The sequence below is a fragment of the Suncus etruscus genome, chromosome 5 (assembly GCF_024139225.1).
Source record: "Suncus etruscus isolate mSunEtr1 chromosome 5, mSunEtr1.pri.cur, whole genome shotgun sequence".
NCBI classification, from domain to species: Eukaryota; Metazoa; Chordata; class Mammalia; order Eulipotyphla; family Soricidae; genus Suncus; species Suncus etruscus.
In genome coordinates this window covers 18,286,380-18,312,108 of record NC_064852.1, presented here as the reverse complement: position 1 = coordinate 18,312,108, position 25,729 = coordinate 18,286,380, and the positions used below count along the sequence as shown (strand labels likewise).

At 55.0% G+C, this 25,729-nt stretch overlaps 1 protein-coding gene across 1 annotated transcript; it reads left to right on the top strand.

Moving 5' to 3' along the window:
- On the top strand, positions 1 to 24,077 carry FIBCD1 (fibrinogen C domain containing 1). The gene is made up of 7 exons (XM_049774051.1): positions 1 to 72; positions 4,849 to 5,325; positions 8,169 to 8,328; positions 8,614 to 8,750; positions 18,196 to 18,292; positions 23,177 to 23,356; positions 23,818 to 24,077. The coding sequence occupies exons 1-7, from the start codon at positions 1 to 3 to the stop codon at positions 24,075 to 24,077; spliced, it is 1,383 nt and encodes a 460-aa protein (XP_049630008.1).
- Positions 24,078 to 25,729: the final 1,652 nt, after the last annotated feature.

Below are 25,729 nucleotides of genomic sequence, written 5' to 3'. Positions count from 1 at the left end.
ATGGTCCAGGAGCGCTGGAAAACCGGGGGTGCCGCTTCCCAACTTGAGGACCGGCCACGCGATAAGCCCCAGGTACGCGCGAGCCCCCGGGGCGCGCGGGGAGCGGGTGGGAAGGACGCGGAGTGGGGGCTGCCGGAGCCAGTCTGGAGTTTGGTGTGGACCCCCCCACCCTCCGATCTCACACACACGCACACCCATCCTGCAGGGAGGGTGGATAGAAGAGCCTCACCCCCAAACCCCAACCCTGTCCGATGATGCTCTCTGCGCCTCCGGGGCAAGCCTTGAACTCTGGGCCGGGCTGGGGCTTTGCCTGCGGTGGTCCCCAGGGAGGGCTGGAGCGGCCGCCTAGCCTCAGGCAAGGACCTCCTTGCATCTCCATAAACCTCAGGATCTAGGGGTTCGGAAGGAGTGAGGGATCCGCAATCACACACCACACACACACACACACACACACACACACACACACACACACACACACACGTGACAGACCCCCCCCCCCCAGCCTTCTGGCCCAAGCCTGCTGCTCCCCTCACTTTATTAGGTCGGTACATGGGTGCTTTATTCTTCCATTGGGAGGGAGAGAGCCGGGATAGTGGGTGCTGGGCTGGGTAGGTGGGGGCGTCCCCCACCTTGATGTTGTGGAGATTCGAACCTGGTCTGCGGGCCCCTGTTGTGCTCACGCTGTTCTTCCCACCAAGGGCAGACTTGGAAGGTGCCCATGGGCGTGTGGGAAAAGGGGCTAAGGGGACAAACAAAGTGCTCAGTGCCAGCCAGAGAGAGAGACAGACCAGGGACTCGGTGGAAGGGCAGACAGACGGGCTGAATGGTTTCAGCCACCCCCGGAGGGAGGGATCCCAGGGCGCCCCGTTTTAAAATTCAAATTTCTCCCAGACAGATGCCATTGGGGAAGGAACAGGCGTGTTTGCAGGACGGGGTTGGCTGGGGCCGGATTCAAGGGGTGCGGTTTGCTGCCTTTTGTCTGAGGGGCGCTGCCCTGGGTGGAGGCGGGGAGCCTTCACCCCCTGATGTTTGCCAAGCTCTTTCTCAGCCCTAGCCCAGCTCAGGTCCAGTGCAGGGGGCAGAGAGGCGGAGGCAGTCCAAACCCAGGCCACAAAGCAAGTGGACGACGAAGAGCAAAGATTCAAAGGCCCTTTGCTAAGCTTCCCACAAGTCCAGCAGCCCTGTTAGGGGATAGTCAGACCTGCCCCAGACAGAGCTGTCCCCCCACTGAGGTTTCAATTCTTCCCTTCCCAGGGACTTTTACCTCCTCGTAAACCAAGGCCAATCCAGATTCTTGCCATTTGCCGACCCTCAACTCTATGCCTCCCACTTCCAAACCTTTGCTGGCTCATCTTGTAGGCTCCACCTAAAGTTCTCCAGCACACAAGTATGTGTAACACACACACACACACACACACACACACACACACACACACACACACACACACACACCACTTTTACTCAGAAAAACCTACAATTACTTCAAAACCTTTACAAATGCCACCTCCTCTAGGAAGCCTTTCCTGAAGGCTATTATGAAGTCTCAGCAGCATTTGTCTGCTCTGTCTTGATCTTGCTGCCTCATCCCTGACCCTTAGGGCCTCCTCCCTTGGGACACCTGCTCTCACCCCTCTCCAGGTCTCACTCTGCACCCTGGAGTGCAGCTCAGGGCTGAGGGCCTGTTCTGTTTGCCGAAGGCACTGCAGGAAGCTTCTGTAAGGGGCAGAGGCACTGTTGGTCAGGCTTCAAGGTGCCCTGCTGGCCTCCTGGGAAGCCAGCCCAACCTTCTGCATCAGCCTTTAGGGCTGGCCCAGTCCTGAGCACTGTCTGCGGTGGGTGAGGACTGCCCCTTGACTCAGCTGCCTTTCTTGGGGTCTCTATCAGAGAGCCTCCCCCTGGGCTTGGCCTTCCCGCCTTCCTGGCTTCTCCTTGCAGCTTGGCCACACCCATTGTTCTGTGATTCTGGGTGCTCGGTCTGCCCTCGTTGAGCCTTGACTTTGCCACCTGTAAAATGGAGCCAATGGTTCTTGTTTTCTCCTCCCAGCACCAGCTTCTGGGGTCCCTGGGAAGTATTGGAATGTTTTGAAGACTAGGGTTTCCATCCTCTCTCTGGCCAGCAGGAAGAGAGATGGGAGCCTCTGGGCCCCATAGGGAGGATCTGGCCCACCTCGATGTGCTTGAAGTCTATTCCTGGCTCTGTGTTTGAGAGTTGCTTCTGGCAGTGATCAGGGGACCATATGAGGTGATGGGAGATTGAACCTGGGTTCGACTATGTGCAGGGCCATCACCCTATCCCCTAGACAGTCTCTCAGGCCTCTAGCTAAGACTGTTCAGGGAGTGATTTATTTCAGGACAGAGGTACCCACCCTCACCAGGGTTGCTGTAAACTTACCAGCACACCTCTTCTTTTTTTGTTTTTTATTTTTTGTTTTTGGACCGCACCTGGCAGCACTCAGAAGTTATTCCTGGCTCTATATTCAGAACTTCCTCCAGGCAGGCTCAGGGACCCTATGAGATCTTGAGGATTGAACCTGGGCCCGCTACATGTGAGGCAAACACCCTCCTCACTATGTTGTCACTTGGCCTCTCCTCTTGTTTCTTAGTACTGACTCAGAGGGTTGCAGGTAGGAAGTGGGGGAGTCAATGAGGGAAGCTTGGCTCACGGGCCCAGCTGGGTTTATACTTCCTGGGGCACAAGCTCCTATAAGCAATTGACTGGTTCTGGGGTCCTCTGAATGAGGACCTCTGAATGAATGAACCAAGTCAAGTCTTGGTTCCTGGGGACCCCTGCAGACTGCCTGCCCTGCAGACTGCCTGCCCTTCAGCCCTGGCCAACTTCAGCCGCCCCTTTGCTGGTGGCCTGGCAAAAGTTGTTGGTTCTATTTGCTTTTCCTTTTCCCCACCTCAAAATTCTCAGATGGGGGCCCCTCTCCCTCAGGCCAGGGGACCATGGTGAACATTTGGCTAAAGTTCTGATGCTCCCACAAAAGGTCTGGAACTGGATGTAATTCTAGGGGTCCTGCATGCGGGCAGGAAGGCTCCTTGGGTCTGTGTCCTCTATTAGGGGGTTAGCTACTGGGAGCCCCTAGGGAGGCCCAGCCCCTGCCAGGAGCCATTTCTGACTGCCTGGGAAACCTGTCTTCACCCGTAACCACTTTTAGATCATTCCAGGACTGGCGACTCATAACGAAAGGCTCCGCTTGCATCCAGGAGCTGCGTGGTTGGGCAACAGCTCAGAGCTGGGCAGCCCCGTGCTCCACAGCCCCCTTGTACCCTCTACAAGCACCACCAGTTAGTTCAGTGGTGGGGCCTTGAAAGCAGAGGAGTCCAGGAACTGGATTTTTCATCAGGAGTCTTCATCTCCTTTGTCCTTGTGACTTCTCTGCCTATTCTGGGGAATCTTTCACCCCCACATTGTCCCCATCAGAGGGAGGAAGATCCCTTTCTCCAGACCAACCTCCTGATACTCTGTGAGAAGAGAAAGAGGAGGTGGCTGGGGGAAGTGACAGGGAAGACGGTGCTCAGGCAGCCTCTCTGTGCCCTGAGGACTGCTGGACTAGTAGGTTGGCACAGTTCTGGAAAGTGGCCCCCTGGAGCAGCCCGCATACCTCAAGCTCTCCTTTTCCTCATCTGCATGATGCATTAGAGCCACTTCAATGTCCGCACTCTGGCCCTGCCTCAGTCAGGCCCTGGCATCCTGCTGGAGGCAAATAGGCAGCAGGTCATTACTACCCTGTTACACAAAAAATTACCAGGAGGCTCAGCCAGACGGGGCTTCTCCCCCAAAGCTCCCACTACTGTCTAGCCACAGGGTCAGTGCCCACTTGGGAGCTAGGGACCAGGATGGGGAGTCTGTGTTGGCAGAGAGCACTAGAGAAGGAGTGCAAAGGTGCTCACTCCTCAACCTCCCTGCCTCCTCACCTATGGCAGCTCTGTCTCCATCAGGGGCCTGTAGTCCATGTATGGTCCCCCACATTTGAAATGGGGGTGCTTGGGCTGTGTTCAAACTCTCCATGGGCAGAGATCCCAACCCAGGACTACCTGAGCAGAGTGGAGACCCACAACTGACCCTGATGCTGTCCCTTCTCTCTCTGATCTGTCCCTGTCCATCCATCTGTCTAACATTCTCTCTATCCATCTGTCTTTCCATCTGTCCGTCTATTTGTCCATCCATCTCTCCCTCCATCTGTCCATCTATGTGTCTATCCATCTGTTCATCCACCTCTCTATTCATCTGTCTATTCATCTCTTCATCTATCTGTCCATCCATTTCTCCATTTATCTGTCCATTGATTTCTCTGTCTGTCCATTTTTCCATTCTTCTGGACCATCTGTCCATCCATCTGTCCATTCATTTTGCTATCATTCACCTTTCTGCCTGTCCATCCTCTCTCCGTTATCTGTCCTTTCATCTTTCCATCCAATTATATCCATCTCTTCCTTCATCTGTCTGTACATCTGTCCATTCATCTGTCTCTTCATCTTTCTGTCCATCTCTCCATCCTTCTCTTTATATCCATCTTTCCATCCATCTGTCTATTGATCTGTCTATTCATCTATTCATCCTTCATCCATCTGTCCATCTCTCCTACCTCTCTGTCTTGCCATCCATCTGTCTGTCTATCATCTCTCCATCTGCCCGTTCATCTGTTTGTCATCTTTTCATTTGTCAATCTATTAACCCATTTATCTGTCGACTTGTTCACCCATCCGTCTGTCCTCCCATCCATCCATCCATCCATCTATTCATCCTTCTGTCATCCATCTTTCCACCCATCCATCCATCCATTTGTTTCTCGGCCCATCCGCCTGTCCATCTGCCCATCGCCATCCATCCATCCTCCCCAGAGGCCTAGCTGCGGCTATGTTCTGTGCACAGTGCTGCTGGCTCTGGCAGTGCTGCTGGCTGTGGCTGTGACGGGTGCTCTGCTCTTCCTCAACCATGCCCACTCAGCTGGCACTGCGCCTCCCCCAGTGGTGAGCACGGGCCCAGCGGGCACCAACAGCGCCCTGGTCACCGTGGAGAGGGCAGACAGCTCGCGCCTCAGTATCCTCATTGACCCGCGGTGCCCGGACCTGGCTGACAGCTTCTCCCGCCTGGAGGGTGCCCAGACATCGATGCTGCGGGTACTCAACGAGAACCAGGCCCGGCCACCCGCAGGACCCCCAGAGCAGCAGCTACTCAGCGCCCTGGCCACGGAGTTGCCCCGGTTGCTGGCACAGGCATCAGAGCTGCAGGCTGAATGCGCGGCACTGCGGAAAGGGCATGGTGCCCTGGGCCAGGGATTGAGTGCCCTGAGGAGTGAGCAAGGTCACCTCATCCAGGTGAGGTGTCAAGGGCCGCACTGGGGGATGGGGGAGATTGTGTCACCTGCTGTTCATGGCCTCGCTGCATCCCCAAGGGACCCAGCCCCGAAGCTCTTGGGGTCCATGTACAAACTCATAAAGGTGGGGCCAGAGCGATGACCCAGTGGGGAGGGCACTTGCCTTGCATGCGGGCCAATCAGGGTTCAAACTCTGTCATCCCATTAGGTCCCCCAAGCCTGCCACAAGTGATTTCTGAGCGCAGAGCCAGGAGTACGTCCTGTGCTTCACTGAGTGTGGCCCCAAAACAAAAACTCTCCAAGACAGTTCAGAGGAATCACAAGGTGGGACGCCCACCCAATTTTTCCTGTGTTGTTCATCTGTATGTCCATTGTGAGAGCCTAAGTCTTTGTACAGAGCCAGTGGAAGTCACCAGGGTGGTCACCGCAGGACTCGAGGGGGCTCCCGGCAATCCCAGAATGTGCATGAAGGTTTCTTGCTTTGACCTACCTTCGATACTCCTGCGAATGCTTCCTACACTCACAGCATCACCCCAGATCCTGTCTACATGGATCCTTGGATTGCCCTTGGCAATAACTGGAAACCTTGCTTTATCCTCTTGTTGGGGATTGAAGCCCGGGTGGGCTTCCCCCTCAGGGAGAGGGTACAGAGCCAGCTTCCTGCTGCCCCCTTGTCTGCAGGGCTGGGAGCTCACTCCGCACAGCTGGTCAGCCCAGCCTTCCATGCAGGTATCAGGTACAGGAGCAGCTTTGGGTCCCAACCCACCGGGTGCAGGAAACTCTTTCACCCCCAGCCCCTGATGTATCCACCCACAACACCATCATACTCAACGCCCCACAGCCCCCAGAGAGCCCCTTGCTCCTTGGTGAGTCAGAGGATCAGCCCAGATTTGAGCTTCTTCGAACGATACTCACTTGCACTCTGGGTAGAGCAACATGGTTTGCTTTTGGGTTTGCTCCTTGCTGGAAACCCGGGGTTCTCTTGGGAGCCTGCGCTGTCCCAGGATGAAGGCCAAGGACCTTACCCATGCATACAGGTGCCCTTGGTAGTCGGGCGCCTGGACAGGAGAGAAGAGCAGGGGTGAGATGCCCTGAATTTAGAACCCAGTACCAGATAAGTTTCCTCAAGCACCATCGGTGGCACTCCTGAGCACTGTAGGGTATGACCCCAACTCTCCCCAATTAGGTTTCTCCTTTTCTTTTTGGATTTGGGGCACATTTGGCAATGCTCAGGGGTTACTACTGGCTCTGTGTTCATTGATGACTCCTGGCTATACTCCTGGGATACCAGAGATGGACTCTGGATCAGCTTCATGCAAGGCAAATGCTCTCCCAACTGTTCTAAAGCCTAGGTTTTTTAGTTCCTCCCTGTCCCCTGCACCTGCCCCCCAATACCCAGACTGATGGTGGAGGTAGATGAGAACTCGGGCCACCACAAGGCCCTTCAGTGATTCAAGGGTAAAGATGGCTGGCTGTTGATGGACATTCCTGGGTCTACGCTCTGCAGGAAGTTGGGCAGGTGCCTGTGCCAGGGAGTAGCAATGGTTCTGAAAAAGCCATCAGAAGCAGCTGCTTTGTTGTCCCTGAATCTGCTGCCCCTCTGGTCTTGGTCCCCCAGGGAAGAACTAAAGGCCCTTTCTGGTGGACTCTCACTGCACATTTTCTGCTCTGTTCCCTTGCTTGCTGTTTCTTTCTCTCTCACTCATTTAAGCAGTGACTGCCCTGCCCAGCAGGGAACTAGCAGTTTTCGTATCAGCAAGGAGCCAAATGGACCTAACCAAGGAACCCCCACTTTCCCAGGAGTCACTTGCAGCCCCCCAAGACTTGTTACTGGCTGCTCCCCATCCCATGCCCCCCCAACCCTCCCTCCAGGCATCCAGTCTGCCCAGTGGAGATGAAATGCCAGTGAGTAAGCCGAGAGAGCTGAGAACGAGTCTGCAAAACCCACAGACCTGATTCTCCCCCACTTGCCAACAGGCTCTTAAGGGACCACGACAATTTAGGGGTGTAAAGGCCAGTGTGGTGCTGCTGCTCCTTGCCAGCACTGCCCCCACCTCCTGCAGCCTTGGGTGAGGTGGGGCATCCGGGCACCCCCAGACACTGCAACCACAGCTGGGAGCCAGGGATTAGGGGCCTCACATGTTAATCTCCAAGTAGGGGCCCACTGGGACAGATCCAGTCCCCCACCCCAGTGCTGGGGAGATGAGGCAGGGGTCATAGGGTGGATCCTTGGTTCAGCATCTTTCTGAGAAAAGCAGCCACTGGGGCTGGAAGCTATGCTGGGCTAGATACACTCCTACCTGGTTACCGGCCCAGTAACTGTCCTGTTACCAGACAGTGGGGGCAATGGAGAATCCCTTCTTTTTTGTTTTGTTTTTCGGTTTTTGGCCTACACATGGCTCTGCACTCATTTATGGGATCATTTCTGACAGGCTCAGGGGACCATAAGGGATGCTGGGAATCAAGCCCAGACCCACCATGTGCAAGACAATCACCCTCCCCACTGTGCTATCACTCTGGCACCCAGAATTTTCTCTTTGGAGGGGAGGGTTTGTGTGGTTTTAGGGAATACTCCTGGCTCAGTGTTGTGCGGTCACTACTGGAGATGCAAGAATGGACTCTAGTCCAAGACCTATAGTCCCATTTTGAGGCTAAGTAACTGGCTCAAGGGGGGATGAGGGGTCAGATCCAGGGACCCCTTCAGCTTGCCCAACTAGGCTCTTGGTCACCATGTGTGTGCCCAGGACTCAGCTGTCAGCTGGGGTCCCCATCTCTTGGCACCCCGGGGAACTGGGACTGACCCTTTGCCTGGTGTGGGGGGCGGGCACTCCGTCTCTCTTGCAGCTTCTCTCTGAGAGCCAAGACCACCTGGCGCACCTGACCAGCTCAGTCAGTGACTTCCTGGACACGCTGCACCGGGACCATGGGCTGGGCCGGCCACGAGCCAAGGCAGATCTGCAGAGAGGTCCAGGCAGGGGCATGCGCCCACGGGGCTGCCCTGGAGGTGAGTCTGGGGACCAGGGGTTTCCCCCATCCTGCAGAGGAGACACTGCCCTGTTCTGGGGGGGACTCACCCTGCCCTCCTTACTGTCCCCACCCATCGAGGTGCTCTGCTGCCTGGCTGGCAAAGGGACAGAGCTTGGAGTAAAAGAGTAGACAGGGCCTGCTGGGGGACCTACATCCATGGTGTGGACAGGCCCTTGGCAGGGTCCCAGGGATGGAGGTGGAGCCTGGGTGAAGACAGGTGCAGGCCCCACCAAGTGGTCAGCTCCCCTGCTTGTCCATCCAGGCTTCAGGCCCCGAGACTGTCTAGATGTGCTTCTGGGTGGCCAACAGGAGGATGGAGTGTATTCTGTGTTCCCAACGCACTATCCCACCGGCTTCCGCGTCTACTGTGATATGCGCACGGATGGCGGCGGCTGGACGGTGAGTGGCCCCGACTTCCTGGCTCTGAGAAGCTTCATTTATTCTTTTTTTTTTTTGAGGGTCACATCCAGGAGTGCTCAGGGACCATATGGGGTACCAGAGATCGAGCCCTGGTTGGCTGAGTGCAAGGCAAGTGCCCTTCCCGCTGTACTTTCTCTCCAGCCTCTATTTTTATTTATTTATACTTATTTATTGGTTTGGGGGCCACAACTGGTGGTGCTTAGGTGTTACTTCTAGCTCTGAACTCAGAACTAGCCCCTGGCAGACTCGGGGGACCATATGGGATGCCAGGGACCAAACCCAGGTCCATATAAGGTCAGCCATGTTCAAGGCAAATGCCTTATCACTGTGCTATCACTCCAGCCTTATTTAATTAATTAATTAATTAATTTTTGGTTTTTGGGCCACACCTGATGGCGCTCGGAGTTACTCCTGGCTTTGCACTCAGAAATGGCTGCTGGCAAGCTTGGGGCCATATGGATGCCAGAATCGAACCTGGATTGGTACAGCATTGGCTGTATGCAAGGCAAATGCCCTGCCACTATGCTATCGCTCTAGCCACCATATTTTATTTTGTTTGGTTAGGCTTGGTTTTAGTTTTGAGCCACACTTGGCAATGCTCAAGGCTTATGGGATCCCATGAATTGAACCCAGGTCGGTCTTGTGCAAAGCCCCATTTTGCATCCTCACCACTGTGCTCTTGCTCTGGCCCCTTAGAGTAACTTATTGTCCAGCCTTGACTCTGGCCTGCCTGGGGGGCCCAGTGTCTCTCAAAATCAAAGATCCCCAACCTCCAGAAAGCTGCAGGTGGCAGGTGGAGAGCAGATACTGACTCTGACGGTCCCGCCTGGAGCAGCCCTCATAGCCTTTTCTGTGAGCGCCTTCTGCTCCCTGAACCCAGACATTCCACTTCGGGCTTAAATCTAAGAAGGGACTAACTGGGTGAGTTTGCCTGGGAGCCTGTGACTGGTGAGAATTCAATGGTGTAAAAGGGGACAATGCCATGGGGCACAGACATCTGCAGGGGTCCTAGCCAGAGGCTGTGACTGTCCTGTCCTACATAGGCCCCTGGTTGTTATGGAAGTTGATAAATGGGAATCTCAGCAAAAGGGAAGGCCTGGGAGGGTATAGAGGGACAAAAAGGGGCAAGCTTCTGGAGGCTTCTTCAGATGAGGTCTGGGGTGACCCTTGCACTAGCCGGGCCACCTGTCATAGTTCTGGGAGAAAACAAGCCATGCACTCCACAACTCCACAGCTATAACCCCAGCCACACCTTGAAAAATGAAATCTGGGCTTCGTAAAGCTTCTGAGCCATCTTTCAGGATTTCCCAGGAATGAGCAAAAATTCTTCCTGTAATTTCTAAAACCAAAATGTGTTGGAAAATGGGACCCACTTGGCCATGTGTGGCCAGACACAGCAGGGAGTGAGTAGGTGGGCCCCGTGGTAGTCCGTAGCCCTGCATGTAGGACTCTGGGTAGCTCTGTCTCATCTTGGGGAACAGAGCCAGAGTGATAGCCTAGTGGTAAGTATAGTGGTAAGACATATGCCTTGCAAACAGGCCTACCCAAAATGGACCTGGGTTTGATTTCCATCATCCCATATGGTCCCCCAAGCCTGCCAGGAGCGACTTCTGAGCACAGAGCCAGGAGTAACCCCTGGATGCCACTGGGTGTGGCCCCAAAACCAACCAACCAAACAAACAAACAAACAAAAAACAACCTGGGAGACAGTGGAACTGTGCTACCTGGGGATGGAGGGCTGCTGCATGGCTGCCCCTGGCCCATGTGCAACTGTGTGAGGATCTCGGCAGGTCTCTCTGCTGTCTTGAGCCTTGAGGGTCTCTTGAGCAGCGAGCAATCTGCCACTGTGCCAAGCTTCCCCAGGGCACTGTCTGGACAAGTTCAGCGGTGTCAATGTTTTATGCGCCCACAGAAGGGAAATGGAAATTTCTAGAAGGCGGGAAGGGAATCTGAGTATAGCCCAGGTCTGTTCTGAAAGAGCTTTGCTTTGCCTGTGTTGGGGAGGGGGGCGTGGAGACAGACAGGGGAGGCCTGAGGGAGAGGCAGGCTGGCTGGAGTGGACAGAGTGAGGACATTCCGAGGGCCTTGTCTGACTTTAAGAGGCTGTTAGGGAGCCGTGGGCCCCCCCCCCCAGATGGAAGTTTCTGGAAAGCACTTTGCAGTCTCCCAATATGCATCTCTACCATGCAGAAGCAGCATCTGGGGGCACAAAGCTCTTAGTCTGCCTGGTTCAGGACAGCTGAGTTATGGGTTTGACTTCAGGAAACCCCCCAAGGCAGGCTCGTGAGCATGAAATCACCAGTCAGAGCCCAGAAATTAGAATTAGGGCCAGGACAGACGCAATGAGAGGGCAAGATGTACACCTCAGCCAGGCATCCTCTGCGGGGGTTTGGGGCAGGCAGGGGATGCTTATAGCAGCCTTGGGGTGGGAATACAATCAAGACTTGGGTCTAGAGCTGAGTAATTCCAGGATGGGGGAGTCAGGGGCAAGGAGAGGGAAGTGGATGGAGGCCCCACAGACTGGCTCTGGGACCCGACAGGAAAGGCTGGTGCAGCCCCAAGCGTTAATTTCCATTTGGGTTTTCACTCCTGATTCCTCTGGACTCAGACACCTGCCGGCTGCCATCAGCATCACACGCCCTGTGCAATCTCTGGGCATCTCTGCCACGGTCAGGTGGAGCAGACCGTCCCCTCTCCGTGCCCTACAACATCCATCCTTGTTAGGTCTGTGCTCAGATGTCCCCCTGGGAGTCTGCCTCCCCCCCCCCCCCCACTGCTGGCATCTGAGCTGAAGCCTGTGTCTCTGCCCTCACATGGTTCTGGCCCTGCCCTGCCAGTCTCTCCTTCGCCCCTTTCACTCTGCCCCTGCCCTGCAAAATTCTGCTCCCTCCAGCTCTGGGTACCAGCAGCACAGGCTCAGAAGAAGGCACACGTGGGCACAGCCTGGGAGCAGGGAGCCCCCATCTCCCGCCAGCCACCGAGGCCCGCTTCTGGCTCACTTGTACATGGAGGGGCCCTCGTATCCCTCAGATGGCCAGGAGTCAGTACAGTAATAGTGACTCAATTCCAAGCCATTGTAGGGGTTATAGCAGCTGCCTTTGGGGACCTGAGGGGACCCTAAGATCACCTGGGTGAGCACAGATGATCTCTGATCAGGTAGGTCCCTGAGGGGACCATATGACTTGTGCCACAGGTAAAGGGACAATTTGGGAGCAGAGGGGTTGGAGTTCTGGAGCTTCCGCTGGGGTGTGAAGCTTCCGGGGTGCGAGTGCAGTCAGAGACTGGTTCCCCCAGAGATGAAGGATCCCCCCAAAGAGGGAAGAGTGTGGGTGTGGGGCTCCTGATCTCAGCCTCAAGAAACCCTGGGCTGCACCTGAGTCACCTTGAGGTCAGGGCCCCTGAGGAACTCCCCAGGGCACAGGGCACAGTGACCCTGTGACCCCAGGCCTAGGTGATGTACTGTCTGGACTCTGGGATGCCTGCAGGCTCTTAGCAGAGGGTGGCTGGGTGCTCCTATAACTGCTCACCCAATGAGCCCCAATATTCAGTGGGGGGTCATGGAGACTTACCTCCTCCTCCTAAGTGCCTTCCAGAGGGGTTAGAAGGGGATGGGACAGTAGAGGGACTGAGGGAAGAGGTGAGAAGGGGAGCAGGGGGCCCCTATTGAGTACTGGGGGTTCTCTATGAGCAGAGGGGTTTGGCCACTCCTCTCTTCCCCATCACTAGCTAAGGTCAGCCACAGCCCCTAAAATTGTCCATTTCTATATTGTGGCCTTGGGAGGGACACTGGCCCCTGCTCATACACACATATATGTGTACATGCATGACGTGCCCAGTGCAAGAAGACACATGCATCCATGCACACATACAATGTGCACCAACACACATCATGCACAGAACACACATGGACTCACATGTGGCCATGCACACACATGCATAAATACACATGCACACACCCTTGTGGGAATCCTACCCAGCTGGCAGTCCCTCCTGCACCTCCCCAACACTCCACCATCATTTTCCAGGGCTCCCTCTGCAGTGGGAGGCACTCCCCTCCCACTGTGGCTCCCATTATTTTCCTCTTTGATGCCCTGGGCAGGGGAAAATCTTTTCTCCACCAGAGAGCTGGAGCACCAGATGAGCCAGAGGTGGGCTCATCACTGCCCCTCAAACAGTAGTTCCCATCTGCACCCCTGAAGTCGGGCAAGAGTACTCTCCCCCTGCCAAGCGTTTGGCAAATGTTACCAGAAGTTCCTGAGCCTGGATCCTAGGCAAGTGCCGGTGCAGGGAGCCATTTCTTGTCAAAATGCAGCCTGGGCCCACAGCAGGGTTGGGAGGATGAGGGATGGGCCACTTGCAGCCCCACCAGCACCCACTGGGTGCCCACCTTGAAGAAAACTGAGGCTCAGGAGGTTCGTGTGGGGCCACACAGCCTAAGACAGTGCAGCTTTACTGGGGGGCCTTTGTGGGTGTATGCCCTCCCACACATGTATGCCCAGAGATGCTCCCCTCCCCTACATACACCAGTTCTTGATTTTGCTTTTTGGGTACTTGAATGGTCACACCCATAGTACTCAGGGTCATGCTGGTGGTGTCTGGGGGACCACATGGAACTACGGATCGAACCCAGGACTCCTGCAAGCAAAACAGCCTTGTAGCTATGTTGAAATGTGTGTGTGTGTGTGTGTGTGTGTGTGTGTGTGTGTGTGTATGTGTATTGGTTTTTGGGTCACATCTGGCAGCGTTGGCAGCGTTCAGGGGTTACTACTGGCTCTACGCTCAGAAATCGCTCCTGGCAAGCTCGGGGAACCATATGGGATGCCGGGATTCAAACCACAGTCTTTTTGCATGCAAGGCAAACGCCTTACCTCCATGCCATCTCTCCGGCCCCTTATGTTGAAATATTTTCATTATTTATCCCTTTTTTTTTTTTTCCTTTTTGTTTTTTTGTCACGTCCGGTGATGCTCAGATTTACTCCCAACTCTATGCTAAGGGCTTACTCCTGGCTCTGCACTCAAGACTCCCGACAGGGCTCAGGGGACTCTGTGGAATCAGAGATCTCACCAGGTCAGCTGCTTGCAAGGCAAGTGCCTTCTCCCATTTACTATTGGTCCAACCTCTGCCCAAGTGCTCTGAAGCAAGAACCCCCAACCCCCTAGCCACAAACCCAGACCCCAGAATTGCCTCTCAGGATGCCTGGGGGGGGCGGGCAAGTGGGCCTGGGCACAGGAACCATCCTGCCTGGGCATCAGCAGTGGAGGAAAAGCACCTTTTCTGGGCACCTGTGGACAGTACTCCCATACTCTGCTTTGCCCCTGCTGGAGGACAGAGTCCTCCTTATCCTGAATATTTTCTGACCAGCTGCCATGACCCCGCTCAAGTTCAGTTCAACAGAGCATCTCCTCCAGGAAGCTTTCAGGACTACTCAAGCACTGCAGTGCCAGCAAATGTCAACACTTGTCCCCATTATCCATTTGAACACTTGCACCAACCCACATGTTTAACCTTCATGGAGGCTGGAGGCTGTGCTAAATCCCCATTTTACACATGAGGGAGGGGGACGGGCTGAGGACTGGTCAGCACTGTCACTCTTGTGTTTACCTCTCTTGGGGCTGGGAGCTTCCCTCTCCTCACTCCCACACACCCCACACTTCAGACTTGGGGCACCACTACCTGACAGCAATCACCCAACTTGGTGATCACAGCCACTCTCTCCTGCACCCCTGACCCCTGTCCCTGCTGCAGTGCTTGGCCAGGGGCTGACCTGAGGCTCGGGCCCCTTTTGGGGGACACAGAGTCCACTTTATACATGCACTGTTTGGCACCTTGGGGGAACCAGGAGCTGGTCAACCTGGGAGTGACCCAAAACTGGCCAGCCAATTGTGCAGCGACAAATTGTGCATGTGCCCTTCCTTTCCCTTCCCTGCCCTACCCTGCACCACCCCCCAGCACCACCCAGGGGACCTTATGGCTGGCTCATCCTGGCCAGAGGCCCCCCCCAAAAAAAAAAAACACTTTACAGTGGCACTTGGAAAACATCAAGCACCTGACCCAGTGGGACTCTGAGAAAGTGCATTATCTATCTCTGTTGGTTTGTTTGTCTATCCAGCCAGCTGGGGTGCTCAGCTCTCTCCAGTAAGGACTTGGTGCATGGACACCCCAGGATTGACCAGAGCTGATCTGAGCCCCGGCATGAAACAAATTGTGGGGTTCCCGCCTCCAGCAGGCCCGCCCACCCCGATAGTGGGGAAGGGGTTGAGACCAGTGTCCTTGGCGCTTGGCTCCGCCTCCCCGTTTCCTGCCTCTGGTGGCTTGCTCACTAATTGAAGGCCTTCCTGCTGGTGGAGACAGCTGTCATCCACCCTTCCTGTGGACAGCTGCTTGTCAGCGGCCTGGAGCCACAGCTGCAGCTTGCGCTGGACTCCGGGTGAGGGTCATAGACCCCAGGAACCCTCTTGTAGGGGAGAAGATATAGACAGTGCTTGCCCTGACACCCACATTTGAGCTAAGGATCCTCCAGTTTGAAACCCAAGAGGGGATAACTTCAATGTAAAGGCTGTGGGGGCTGGAATGACAGCACCACAGGAAGTGTTCTGGCCTTGCAGGCAGCCGAACCAAATTCAATCTCCTGTGCAGCATGAGGCGTAAGCCCTGATCATCACCCGGTGTGGCCCAAAAACTGCTAAAAAAAAAAAAATAGCCTTTTTATTTATAAAATAAAAAATCCTGGGTCCAGAGAGATAGCACAGCGGCATTTGCCTTGCAAGCAGTCGATCCAGGACCAAAGGTGGTTGGTTCGAATCCCGGTGTTCCATATGGTCCCCCCGTGCCTACCAGGAGCTATTTCTGAGCAGACAGCCAGGAGTAACCCCTGAGCATCGCCGGGTGTGGCCCCAAAATAAAAAAAAAAATCCTGGGGGCCACACCCAGCAGCAGTCACGGGTTACTTCTGGTTCTGCGCTCAGAACTTACTCCTAGCAGGCTCAGGGGACCATATGGGATGCCAGGGATAGAACTCAGATTGACCACATGCAAGGCAAAATCTCTCCCTGCTCTGCTATCATTCCAACCTTGACTTGTTGGTTTTATTTGGGTGACACTCTCGACAGTACTGGGTAGGTGGGTGCTGTTTCTGGTGATGGTACTGAAAGACCCTGGGGTGCCAGGCCCAAACCTGCAACTCCCACATACAAAGTCTCCACTCTGCCCCTTTGTGCCTCTTCTGCCCGGTCTGGATGGACCAGGTGCCTTAATCAGATTGTACATGTGATGCTTGCTATTAATCCCAGTTTGATCCCCAGTACCCCATAGGGACCCTGGAGCCCTGCCAGGAGTTACCCCTATGCACAGAGTCAGGAGTCAGCCCTGAGCACACTGGGTATGTCCTCCCAAACAAAACAGCCCAAATGGGGCCGGAGAGATAGCATGGAGGTAAGGCATTTACCTTTCATGCAGAAGGTCATCGGTTCGAATCCCGGCATCCCATATGGTCCCCCGCGCATGCCAGGAGCAATTTCTGAGCCTGGAGCCAGGAAAAACCCCTGAGCACTGCCGGGTGTGACCCAAAAACCACAAAAAAAAAAAAAAAAAAAAAAAAACAGCCCAAATAAACAGAAGTGGCCAAGACTAGACAGGATAGATACAGCATTCCATGGGTTTATTCAGCTGAAAATTGAGGCTTTTATGCTCATCAGCTGGTCCAGTGCATTTCCCGGGGCCTGGCAGGAATTCTGAGTGCCCCTTCAGAAACACCATCTGGACTCTGGATCCCAGGGGGCCAGCCACACTGCCCACCCACTGGTAAAGAGCCTCATCAGGAACTCTCGAGGTGCTGAGCTGGTACCACCCAGACCCTATGAACTTGATCAGCAGCTACCCTATCCTGTACATGCCCACAGCTTCTGGTCTTCCTTCTGGGAGGGCTCCTCAGATCCCATGAACATGAATCCCATTAGGTATCCACACTTGGCTTTCCTTCCTGCACCCCCTTTCACTCTCCTATGCAGTTTCTGGGGCTCATGTCTTGACTTGGGCATGGAGGATTCACTCTGTAAAGAAAAGTCATGGGTGAACCATGGGGGTGATTGTCCTACTCAGTTTCCATGGTTGGCCTGACCCCCCACTTTCCCCCCTCACATCAGCCTCCAGCCAGAGGTGCCTAAGTCTCACAGCCTGACTCGGTTTCCCCAGCTGTATCATGTCTGGGTGGTTCTCAGTAGAGTATTTGGGTCTTTGGAAGAGACACCTCCCCCCCACTCCACTGGACGGGGAAGAAGAGGGGTGCGGGGCCGGGCCCGAGTTTACCCTCCTTGGTGGCTGAGATTTAAGCAGGGTCTAGGATCTCATTACGCAGAGACTCAGAAAGGCAGCTGCAAACCCAGGGCTGCTTTGCCCTGTTCCCAGGAATCCTGCTTCCTGCTCAGATGTGCTGGGCTTCTGCCTGGGTTTCAACCTTGGGTCACAAAACAGCATCCATATCCACCGATGCATCCCCGTTCCTACAGGCAGGCCTGGAATTTTCTTCCCAGAGCCATCAAGAGTGAGGCCAGGACAGTTTTGAGGTGCAGAAGCAGGAGACTGGGCGTGCAGTGGGAAATAACACAGGGGAAAGTGGGAAGGGCACTTGCTTTGTACAGGGCTGACCTGGCTTCCATCTCTGGGCTCTGCAGGAATGATCCTTGAGCACCACTAGGTGTGGCCCCCAAAACCCTACAAGAGAGAGATTGGAGGCACCATTCGCCTCCAGCTTGGCCATCAGGTTTCACACCCCCAACCCCCACTGTGCTAGACACATTCCCCACCCTGCCCAGCAGAGACTCAGCAGCAGCAGTTCTAGGACATAGTTGGGAAGGTGGCAGTTGGAGTTGGGCTGAGCTGATCAGCCAGGGAGGGTGCTGGCTTCGGGAGGGGGTGCTCCTTACAGGGAGTAGGGTTGCTGGCTTGCAGGAGAGAAGGAAGTAGTGCAGGTTTGCAGGGGGGAGGGAAAGACGTGTTACTCAGGAAGGTCCGGAGGGCCCAGGAATGGACCTGTCAGCGGATTGAATCACCAACACCGGGGCAGGCAGAGCCTGACCAGCGCATTGCTGATTTCAAAGCAATTTAACTGTTGGGGTCCCCGACTCCCAAATCGAGAATGTTATTAAAATGAGGCACAGAGGCCAGCCGTGTCCAGCCACACCCCGACTCCTGGGGGAGGCAGCTCCAAGTTCCATTCCTGTGCCTGCTTCTGTGAGGGGTGAGTCTGGAATTCCCCCAGGGTGAGCAGGGGTGTACCTAACCTGGATCCAGGCTCCAGGCAGAACTTGGCTGGATCTGGTTGCACCACAGGGCCTAATGAGGGGTGTGAGGTATGGTATGGGGGGGTTGGGGGTGGAGTGGGGGGCTGAAGCACACAGCCTGACTCACTCCCCATATTCCCCACAGGTGTTCCAGCGCCGGCAGGATGGCTCAGTGAACTTTTTCCGAGGCTGGGAGGCCTATCGGGATGGCTTTGGCAAGCTCACGGGGGAGCACTGGCTCGGTGAGCACCCCAACTTTCCGGGGCAGGGTGGCAGGGTGAGATGGTTGAGTGAGCACAGGGCCAGGGAAGTTGGGGTCCTGGGGGTTCCCAGGGGGGTGGATCTGGGCATGTTGGTGGGCTGCGGGCAGGGGCTGGGCTAAGGTCACCTACACTGCTCTGTTTCTGGAGAATTTGTTTGGGGACCCCTGGGGTACCTTGGGTCTTGCTCAAGAGGGACCAATGGTGCCTCAGGCTCAGGATCCTCCCCTGCCCACATACCTTTGCTTACACTGTATCTTGTCTTTCTCTGGGGTTTGTTTAATTTTTATTTATTTTTTGTTTGTTAAATTTGGGGCCACTCTTAATGATGCTCAAAGGGTCTTCATGGCTCTGCACTCAGGAATTACTCCTGGTAGGTCTCAGGGGACTCTATGAGATGCCAGGGAACAAACCCGGGTTGGCAGAGTGCATGGTTAGAGTCCGACTTGCTGTGCTATCATTTAGCGTCCTGTGTTTTTTGGTTGGTTTTTTTTTTTTTTTGCCCTTTTTGGGGGTGCTGGGGAGACCAAGCCTGAGGTCTCTCTCACACATGAAGGCAAGTATTTGAGTGCTGAGCCACATCCCTATTACCTCTCCTTTTTTTTTTTTTTTTGCCACACCCAGTGATCCTCAGGGGTTACTCTCCTGGCTCTGTGTTCAGAAACTACACCTGTTTTTGTTCAGATGACTATTGGGATGCCAGTGACTAAACCCGGGTTAGCCATATACAAAGCAAACACCTACCCACTACACTATCTCTCCAGTCCCTCTACCCTTTTTTTTGTTTTGTTTTGTTTTGTTTTGTTTTGTTTTTGGGCTACACCCAGCGATGCTCAGGGGTTACTCCTGGCTATCTGCTCAGAAATAGCTCCTGGCAGGCACGGGGGGACCATATGGGACACCGGGATTCGAACCAACCACCTTTGGTCCTGGATCGGCTGCTTGCAAGGCAAACACCGCTGTGCTATCTCTCCGGGCCCTCTACCCCCTATTTTTGAGAGAAAACTCACATACTCTTAAATTTGCCATGTTAGGGCTGGGAACTAAAATGTCTCAGGAGGGCCTGGAGAGATAGCACAGCGGCATTTGCCTTGCAAGCAGCCGATCCAGGACCAAAGGTGGTTGGTTCGAATCCCGGCATCCCATATGGTCCCCTGTGCCTGCCAGGAGCTATTTCTGAGCAGACAGCCAGGAGTAACCCCTGAGCACCGCCGGGTGTGGCCCAAAAACAAAAACAAACAATCAAAAAAAAAGTCTCAGGAATCCTCTGCTTGCCTTGCATGTATAAGGCTCTGGGTTTGATTCCCAGCACTGCTAAAACAGCAGGGCCAGAAAGATAGTACAACAGTTGGGCAGAAGCTCGTCCTGCAGCTGACCCAGGTTCAATCCCCAGCACCTTATATGATCTTCTGAGCCCTGTCAGGAGTGTTGTCCCCAAATCAAACCAAACCAAAGTTTGCATGTGTGTTGGATATGTGCATGTATGAGAAAGTATGTTAGTATGTGTATGTATGTGTAAGCACGTGTGTATACATGTGTGAAAGTGTTGTGTTGCATGTATGTGTGAATGTGTGTGCATATGTGGTTGTGTGTGAGAGTGTGTGTCTGTGTGTGCTCTGCAATATTGGGGATTTTTCAGCCCTGCTGAGCATTGAACTGCATACTGAACTGAATGAATACAAGCCAGTGGCTGGAGGGGGAGATATGGTCTCCCGGGCTCCCCATATGTAAAGAAGGGAGGAGGCAGGGGCTGCTGTCCCACTCCGCCCACCCAGGAGCAGCTGGGTGAGCCCTTTGCATCTTAATTGAAATCTCTCTGCAGCCCATAAGTAGGCGGCCCAGAGCCCTGAGGAGAATGAGAATATTGACTCCTTATTTGGAGCCCACCCAGCCTTCTGCAGGTCCCACGGCCATCTGCAGGCCTCTCACTGAGGCTGTGTCTCTGCTATTGAGTCACAGGAGCTCTTTACATATTAAGGCCACTGCCCTTTTGTCAGAGGGCAGGGCGCATCAATGTCCTGCCTTGTCCCATGCAGACAGTGCTCTGAGGCTCAGATCCAGTCCCTGAAGGTTTTCTAGAGGCAATTGTGCCTTCCCCTGGGTCCTTCTGTGGCTGGGGCCTGGCTTTCCTTCAGTTTGACTTATCAAGTCTACAGAGCCAGGGAGCTGCTTCCCAAGCCTTGTGTGCGGCAACCACAGGTTCTGTTCCCAAACCTGACCCAGTCGGGAGGGGTCCCTGGGGCGTAGCCAGGTATGGCCCAGGGACAGATGAGCCAAGCCTGGGGGTTCTTGGAGTTCTATGCTTTGCACTGGGCAGCCCTTTTATCTGTCTGGGACTTCACTGGAGGGCACTCTGAGGTTTTAGGAGTGTTTGTTCCCAAGCTTGCAACCCCTGGTGTCTACTGCTCTTGGTGGTCTGGACTCGGAGAGGTATGGGACTTGACCAGAGAAATGGGTTTTAGGGGATCTGGTTCACCAGCTCAAAGAGCAGATGAAGTGCAAGCGGGGGCAGAGAGGGGCGCAGACTGGACCCAGAGAGGCTCTGAGGCCACACACCCTCCCTTTGGGTTCCAGGCTGGCACATCCGGGTACTATTACGTAGAAACATAAAGTGATAGCATAGCTGGGAGGGCATTTACCTTTTACATAGCCGACCCAGGTGAGATTCCAGGCATCCTGAGGTCTACTAGGCAGGGCCCAAAAATAAAACACAAAGCCAACCTGTCCAGCTACACCCAGGGAGGCCCCTCCAAAATTGTGACTATTTAGTGGGGAGCAAGAAACACTTCAGCATCCCTTATGGGCTGTCCCTGCTCCCCTTCCCTGATTCCTCCATGAGCTTGTTTGTCCTGGGGGAGCTGGGAAGCGGGGTGAGTGGGGTTCAAGTTCAGGCTCTGTCACCTGAGCTGTGTACCTGACTCAGACCCCAACCTGCATCTCAACTTGGATCCTGGCTTGCCTGCAACCTGTTCTCACCATGCACCCCAACTCAGATGAACAGGTCCAGACTGTTCACACCCCATTCTTTTTTTTTTTCAGTGATATTCAGGGGTTACTCCTGGCACTGCACTCAGAAATTGCTCCTGGTTTGTAGGACCATATGGGATGCCAGGGGATAGGACTACAGTCTGTCCTAGGATAGTACTGGCAATGCAGATACTTTACCGCTCCACGCCATCACTCCTGCTCCTCATACCCCATTCTTGCTATGTACTTTGGCTCGAATCCTGGCCTGCCTGTGTGTACTCTGTCTAGGTGGCACTGTCTTATTGGGCATAGTCCCTGGCCATGGGGTGCTGTAGGTAGATGCTGCTCCGCTAGATGCAAAGGGAAGTACGGGTCTCCAGGTTGTTGTTTTTTTTTTTTTTTTTTTGGTTTTTGGGTCACACCCGGCGGTGCTCAGGGTTACTCCTGGCTGTCTGCTCAGAAATAGCTCCTGGCAGGCACGGGGGACCATATGGGACACCGGGATTCGAACCAACCACCTTTGGTCCTGGATCGGCTGCTTGCAAGGCAAACACTGCTGTGCTATCTCTCCGGGCCCATGGGTCTCCAGGTTTTAGGCTGAATCCCCCAGGTATTCTGGGGCCTGGAGCTAAGAGGCACATATGTGACCCACTTTGTGGGCAGTGGCAGGTATTACCACTGTCTATCCTTTACAGTGTGGTAGGAGCCCCATTGGGCCCAACATGTGTGAAAGTTGGGTCCTACATAGGGAGCAGAACTGCAGACCAGACAGATGCCTGTACTCACTCTCAAGGCCTCGGTCCTCCTGAACACAGACTGGTGGCCCTGAGGCTGGGCTGATTCTCATCCTCAACACCATGTTCCAAGTGCTGGCTCTGCACGGATCCTGGGACTTTCACTGGGAGTGGTTTTGTGCACAGTGCTCAGGGACTCATGGGCATCGCTGATCCAGGCTGGCACCTGGAGGGGAAGCGGGAGAGGCTGCTCTGCTCAGATGGCACTGATGCTAGTGACTTGAGGTTTGATTAAGTGCTCTTGTAATCAGGAGGTGATCAGAATGCTTTATGATGTGTGTGTGTGTGTGTGTGTGTGTGTGTGTGTGAATGTGTGTATGCATGAAAGCATGTCTGTGTGTGAAGGGAAAAGGTCTGGCTGAGCCTATGATAGATCTCAAGAGAACTGAATGGGGGTCTAGGGGAGGAATAAGTGGGTGTGTGTCTGTGTGTAGGCCTGGATGTGCCCGTGTGGATCTGTGCATGCGTATGTATTGGTCTGAGTGTATATATGGGTTTAGTGTTTGTGTGTGTGTGTATGTGTGTGTGTGTGTGTGTGTTGGTGCAAATCCAGATCCTTGGCACAGGCTGTGGGCTTCTCATGCCCACATGAGAAACCAGCATTTATTGAGCACCTACTGTGTACCACGTTCCATCAGTATAACAGGCCAGCCACTACCTTGAAGGGAGACCCTGAGAATGGATGTGCAGGACACCGAAGTTTCACACCGAAGGGTGTGGGGGTCTCCAGGGGATCAAGGGGAACTAGGTGAGGGGCCAAGGACAGAGGGAACAGCCTGGGAGTTTGATGTTAGGGCAGAACCACCAAGCTGGAGTCCAGAGGGGGAGGAGCAAGAGGGCCCTGAGCCCTTTCCCAGCAGTCCTCCCCCACCCCAACAGCTGTCATCCCACCAGCCTCCAACTCACAGCTTCCAGGAAGTATCTCAAGGAAACCAATGGGAGAAGTTGGCAGTCGTCCCACTCCTCCAGAGGCACATAAACACTTGGTGGAGCTGTTGGTGACTGGGTGTTTCAGACTCCCGGGTCGTCTTCCGGGGCCGTTTCTGGGGTCGACAAGCTCCCTAACTTGCCCCCCCAACTTGCCCCCCACCCCCACACTCTGTAGGTCTGCAAAGGATCCACGCGTTGACCACTCAGGCCACCTACGAGCTGCATGTGGACCTGGAGGACTTCGACAACAGCACGGCTTTTGCACATTACGGCAGCTTTGGCGTGGGGCTGTTCTCCGTGGACCCCGAAGAGGACGGGTACCCGCTTACCGTGGCTGACTACTCAGGCACTGCAGGTCAGGCTCTGGGGTGAGGAGAGATCCCCCCTACCCCAGCACCTGGTTCTCCCACCCTAGGCTCATCACGACTTCCATAGTTTCACCTGCCACAATACTAGCCAGGTCTGGGTTATTGTTACTCGCCCATTTTGCAGATGTGAAGAGTGAGCCCAGAGTCAGGAAATTCTGCAGGCCTGCCTGGGAATTCTCAGGGAAAGTAAAGCCAGGCAAGGGAGGGAGAAAGAAAGCTGGGAGGAGCAGTCAGGGCTATGCAGATGGTGGGATCTGGGTGGAATGGAGCAGAGATTTGGAGCAGGGGGTGCTGTGGAGCGCCTGCGCGGCACAGCTGGCCACTGCATGGGGTGCCATGAGGGACCGCACATCTGTGTGTCGTGTGTGTCCCCGTATGTGCACACGTGTGTTTGCATGTGCTTGCATGTGTTTGCACCGTGCGTGTCTGTGTCTGCGTGTCCGCGCAGGGGACTCGCTCCTGAAGCACAGCGGCATGAGGTTCACCACCAAGGACCGCGACAGCGACCACTCGGAGAACAACTGCGCGGCCTTCTACCGCGGAGCCTGGTGGTACCGCAACTGCCACACGTCCAACCTCAACGGGCAGTACCTCCGCGGCGCCCACGCGTCCTACGCTGACGGCATCGAGTGGTCCTCCTGGACCGGCTGGCAGTACTCGCTCAAGTTCTCCGAGATGAAGATAAGGCCGGTGCGGGAGGACCGCTGAGGGCCACGCCCACTAGGGCCACGCCCCTCTAGACCACGCCCCTCTAGACCACGCCCACCCTCCCCGTCCTATCAGCCGCCGGTCCCGCCCACAACCCCTGCCCCACCCTATCGGACACCACGGGCAGGCCCTGCTCTGTTGGACAAGACCCCGCCCATTGCCCCGCCCACTCATCAAGCCCCGCCCCCAGACCACGCCCACCGACCCGGATCCTCTTATTCCCCCCCCAACTCCAAGTCCTGTGCTAATTTCTTTTTTTCTCGAACTTTCCACCCACCACGGTGGGGCCAGTGAGTGGCGAAGAGTGTGTGTGTGTCACCATCGCCTTTGTACATCCCCCAGCTGACCTCTGCTGCAGGGGACAGAGCAAATGGATCACCCCCAAACTCTGTGTCCCCTGTTAACCTTAACTCCGCTGCGGCTGCGTCTAAACTCGGGGTGGGGTGGGTGGGAGGAAGGGGGAAGGAGGGTATCGAGCAGGGAGGAGCAAGCGTCCTCAGAGTCCTCTGAGCAGATGAGGGAGGGAGTGTTCCGAACTTTGGGGGTCAAGGTCAGAGGTTGGCCTCCTGTGTCCCCTGGAGTGTGTCTGGAGTGTGGGGTGCAAGTGGGGAGTTGTGTGAGAATACAGGGGTGAAGGGAAGCTGGGTTGGAGTCAGCAGGGAGGTCACCTGCTGTGAAACCATGCTAAATTGGCCTTCTGGTTGGACCCCTGCGGGCTTGGGGGGGAAGCTGTGGCCATGCCCCCTACATTCCCTTCCAGGGCCCCTTCCCCAATCCAGAACTCTTCCAGGTAGGGACCCCAAGGTCATCTCTCCTCCCAAAGGACACCCGTGGCACCCTGCCCACCCCCTCTGCACTGTAGGCAGGTGCTCATGAATGGTTCCAGGAGAGGCCAGGAGGCGCTGTGAGGGTCTCAGGGGGACACAGATAGCAGCAGGTTGCTACTGGTAGTTTTGTACCAGTGACCCAAGCTGGTGGCTTGGGGTGGGGGGCTCCTATGTCCCCTGGCCAAGTCTCTTCCCTTTACTTGCTCTCCAGTGTGAGTGTAACAAAAGAGGTGGCATTTGGGGGTGTATACTTGCCCTCCAGAGAGACCTGCCTTCAGTGACCCCTAAATTCTGGGTGCATCTCAGAGTTAAACTAAGCAATCCTCCTGTTCGGAACAGAGCATGGCCAGATATGGGGGTTTGTACCCCACTATCTGGGGAGAGAAAGAGCCCTGAGTCTTTCCAGTTCGATACTCACACCCACCTCCAGGTGGAGTGAGAGTACAGGGAGAAAGGCCTTGCCAACTGGGGTTCCATCCCCAACACTCCAAATGATCACTGAGTGTAGAGCCGGGAGTAAACCCTGAGCATCACTGATGTGTTCCAAAAACAAAGGAAAGAAAATAAACAAGCCAAAAGCCTCAAGCCCAAACAGATCGCCAGCACTACCCGCAGGCTTGTGTCCTGGTATCTGCCTCCCCCTGCCCATACTCATGTCCAGCCCCCACCTCGGATTCCAAGGGAGGTGCCCACATTTCGAATGAACACAGCACACACCTCTGGCCCGTGGGGTTCAAATGTCCAGAATTGGGGTGTGATGGGAGGGGACCAGATTGGGCCCTGGCCTGATGCTGCAGGACCAGTGGGCACAAAGTGTGGCTGGGC

Coding starts and splice junctions, on each gene's coding strand:
- FIBCD1 (XM_049774051.1), top strand. CDS start 1: ATGGTCCAGGAGCGCTGGAAAACCGGGGGTGCCGCTTCCCAACTTGAG. Junction 73..4,848: donor GGCCACGCGATAAGCCCCAG/GTACGCGCGAGC, acceptor CATCCTCCCCAG/AGGCCTAGCTGCGGCTATGT. Junction 8,329..8,613: donor CCCACGGGGCTGCCCTGGAG/GTGAGTCTGGGG, acceptor TTGTCCATCCAG/GCTTCAGGCCCCGAGACTGT.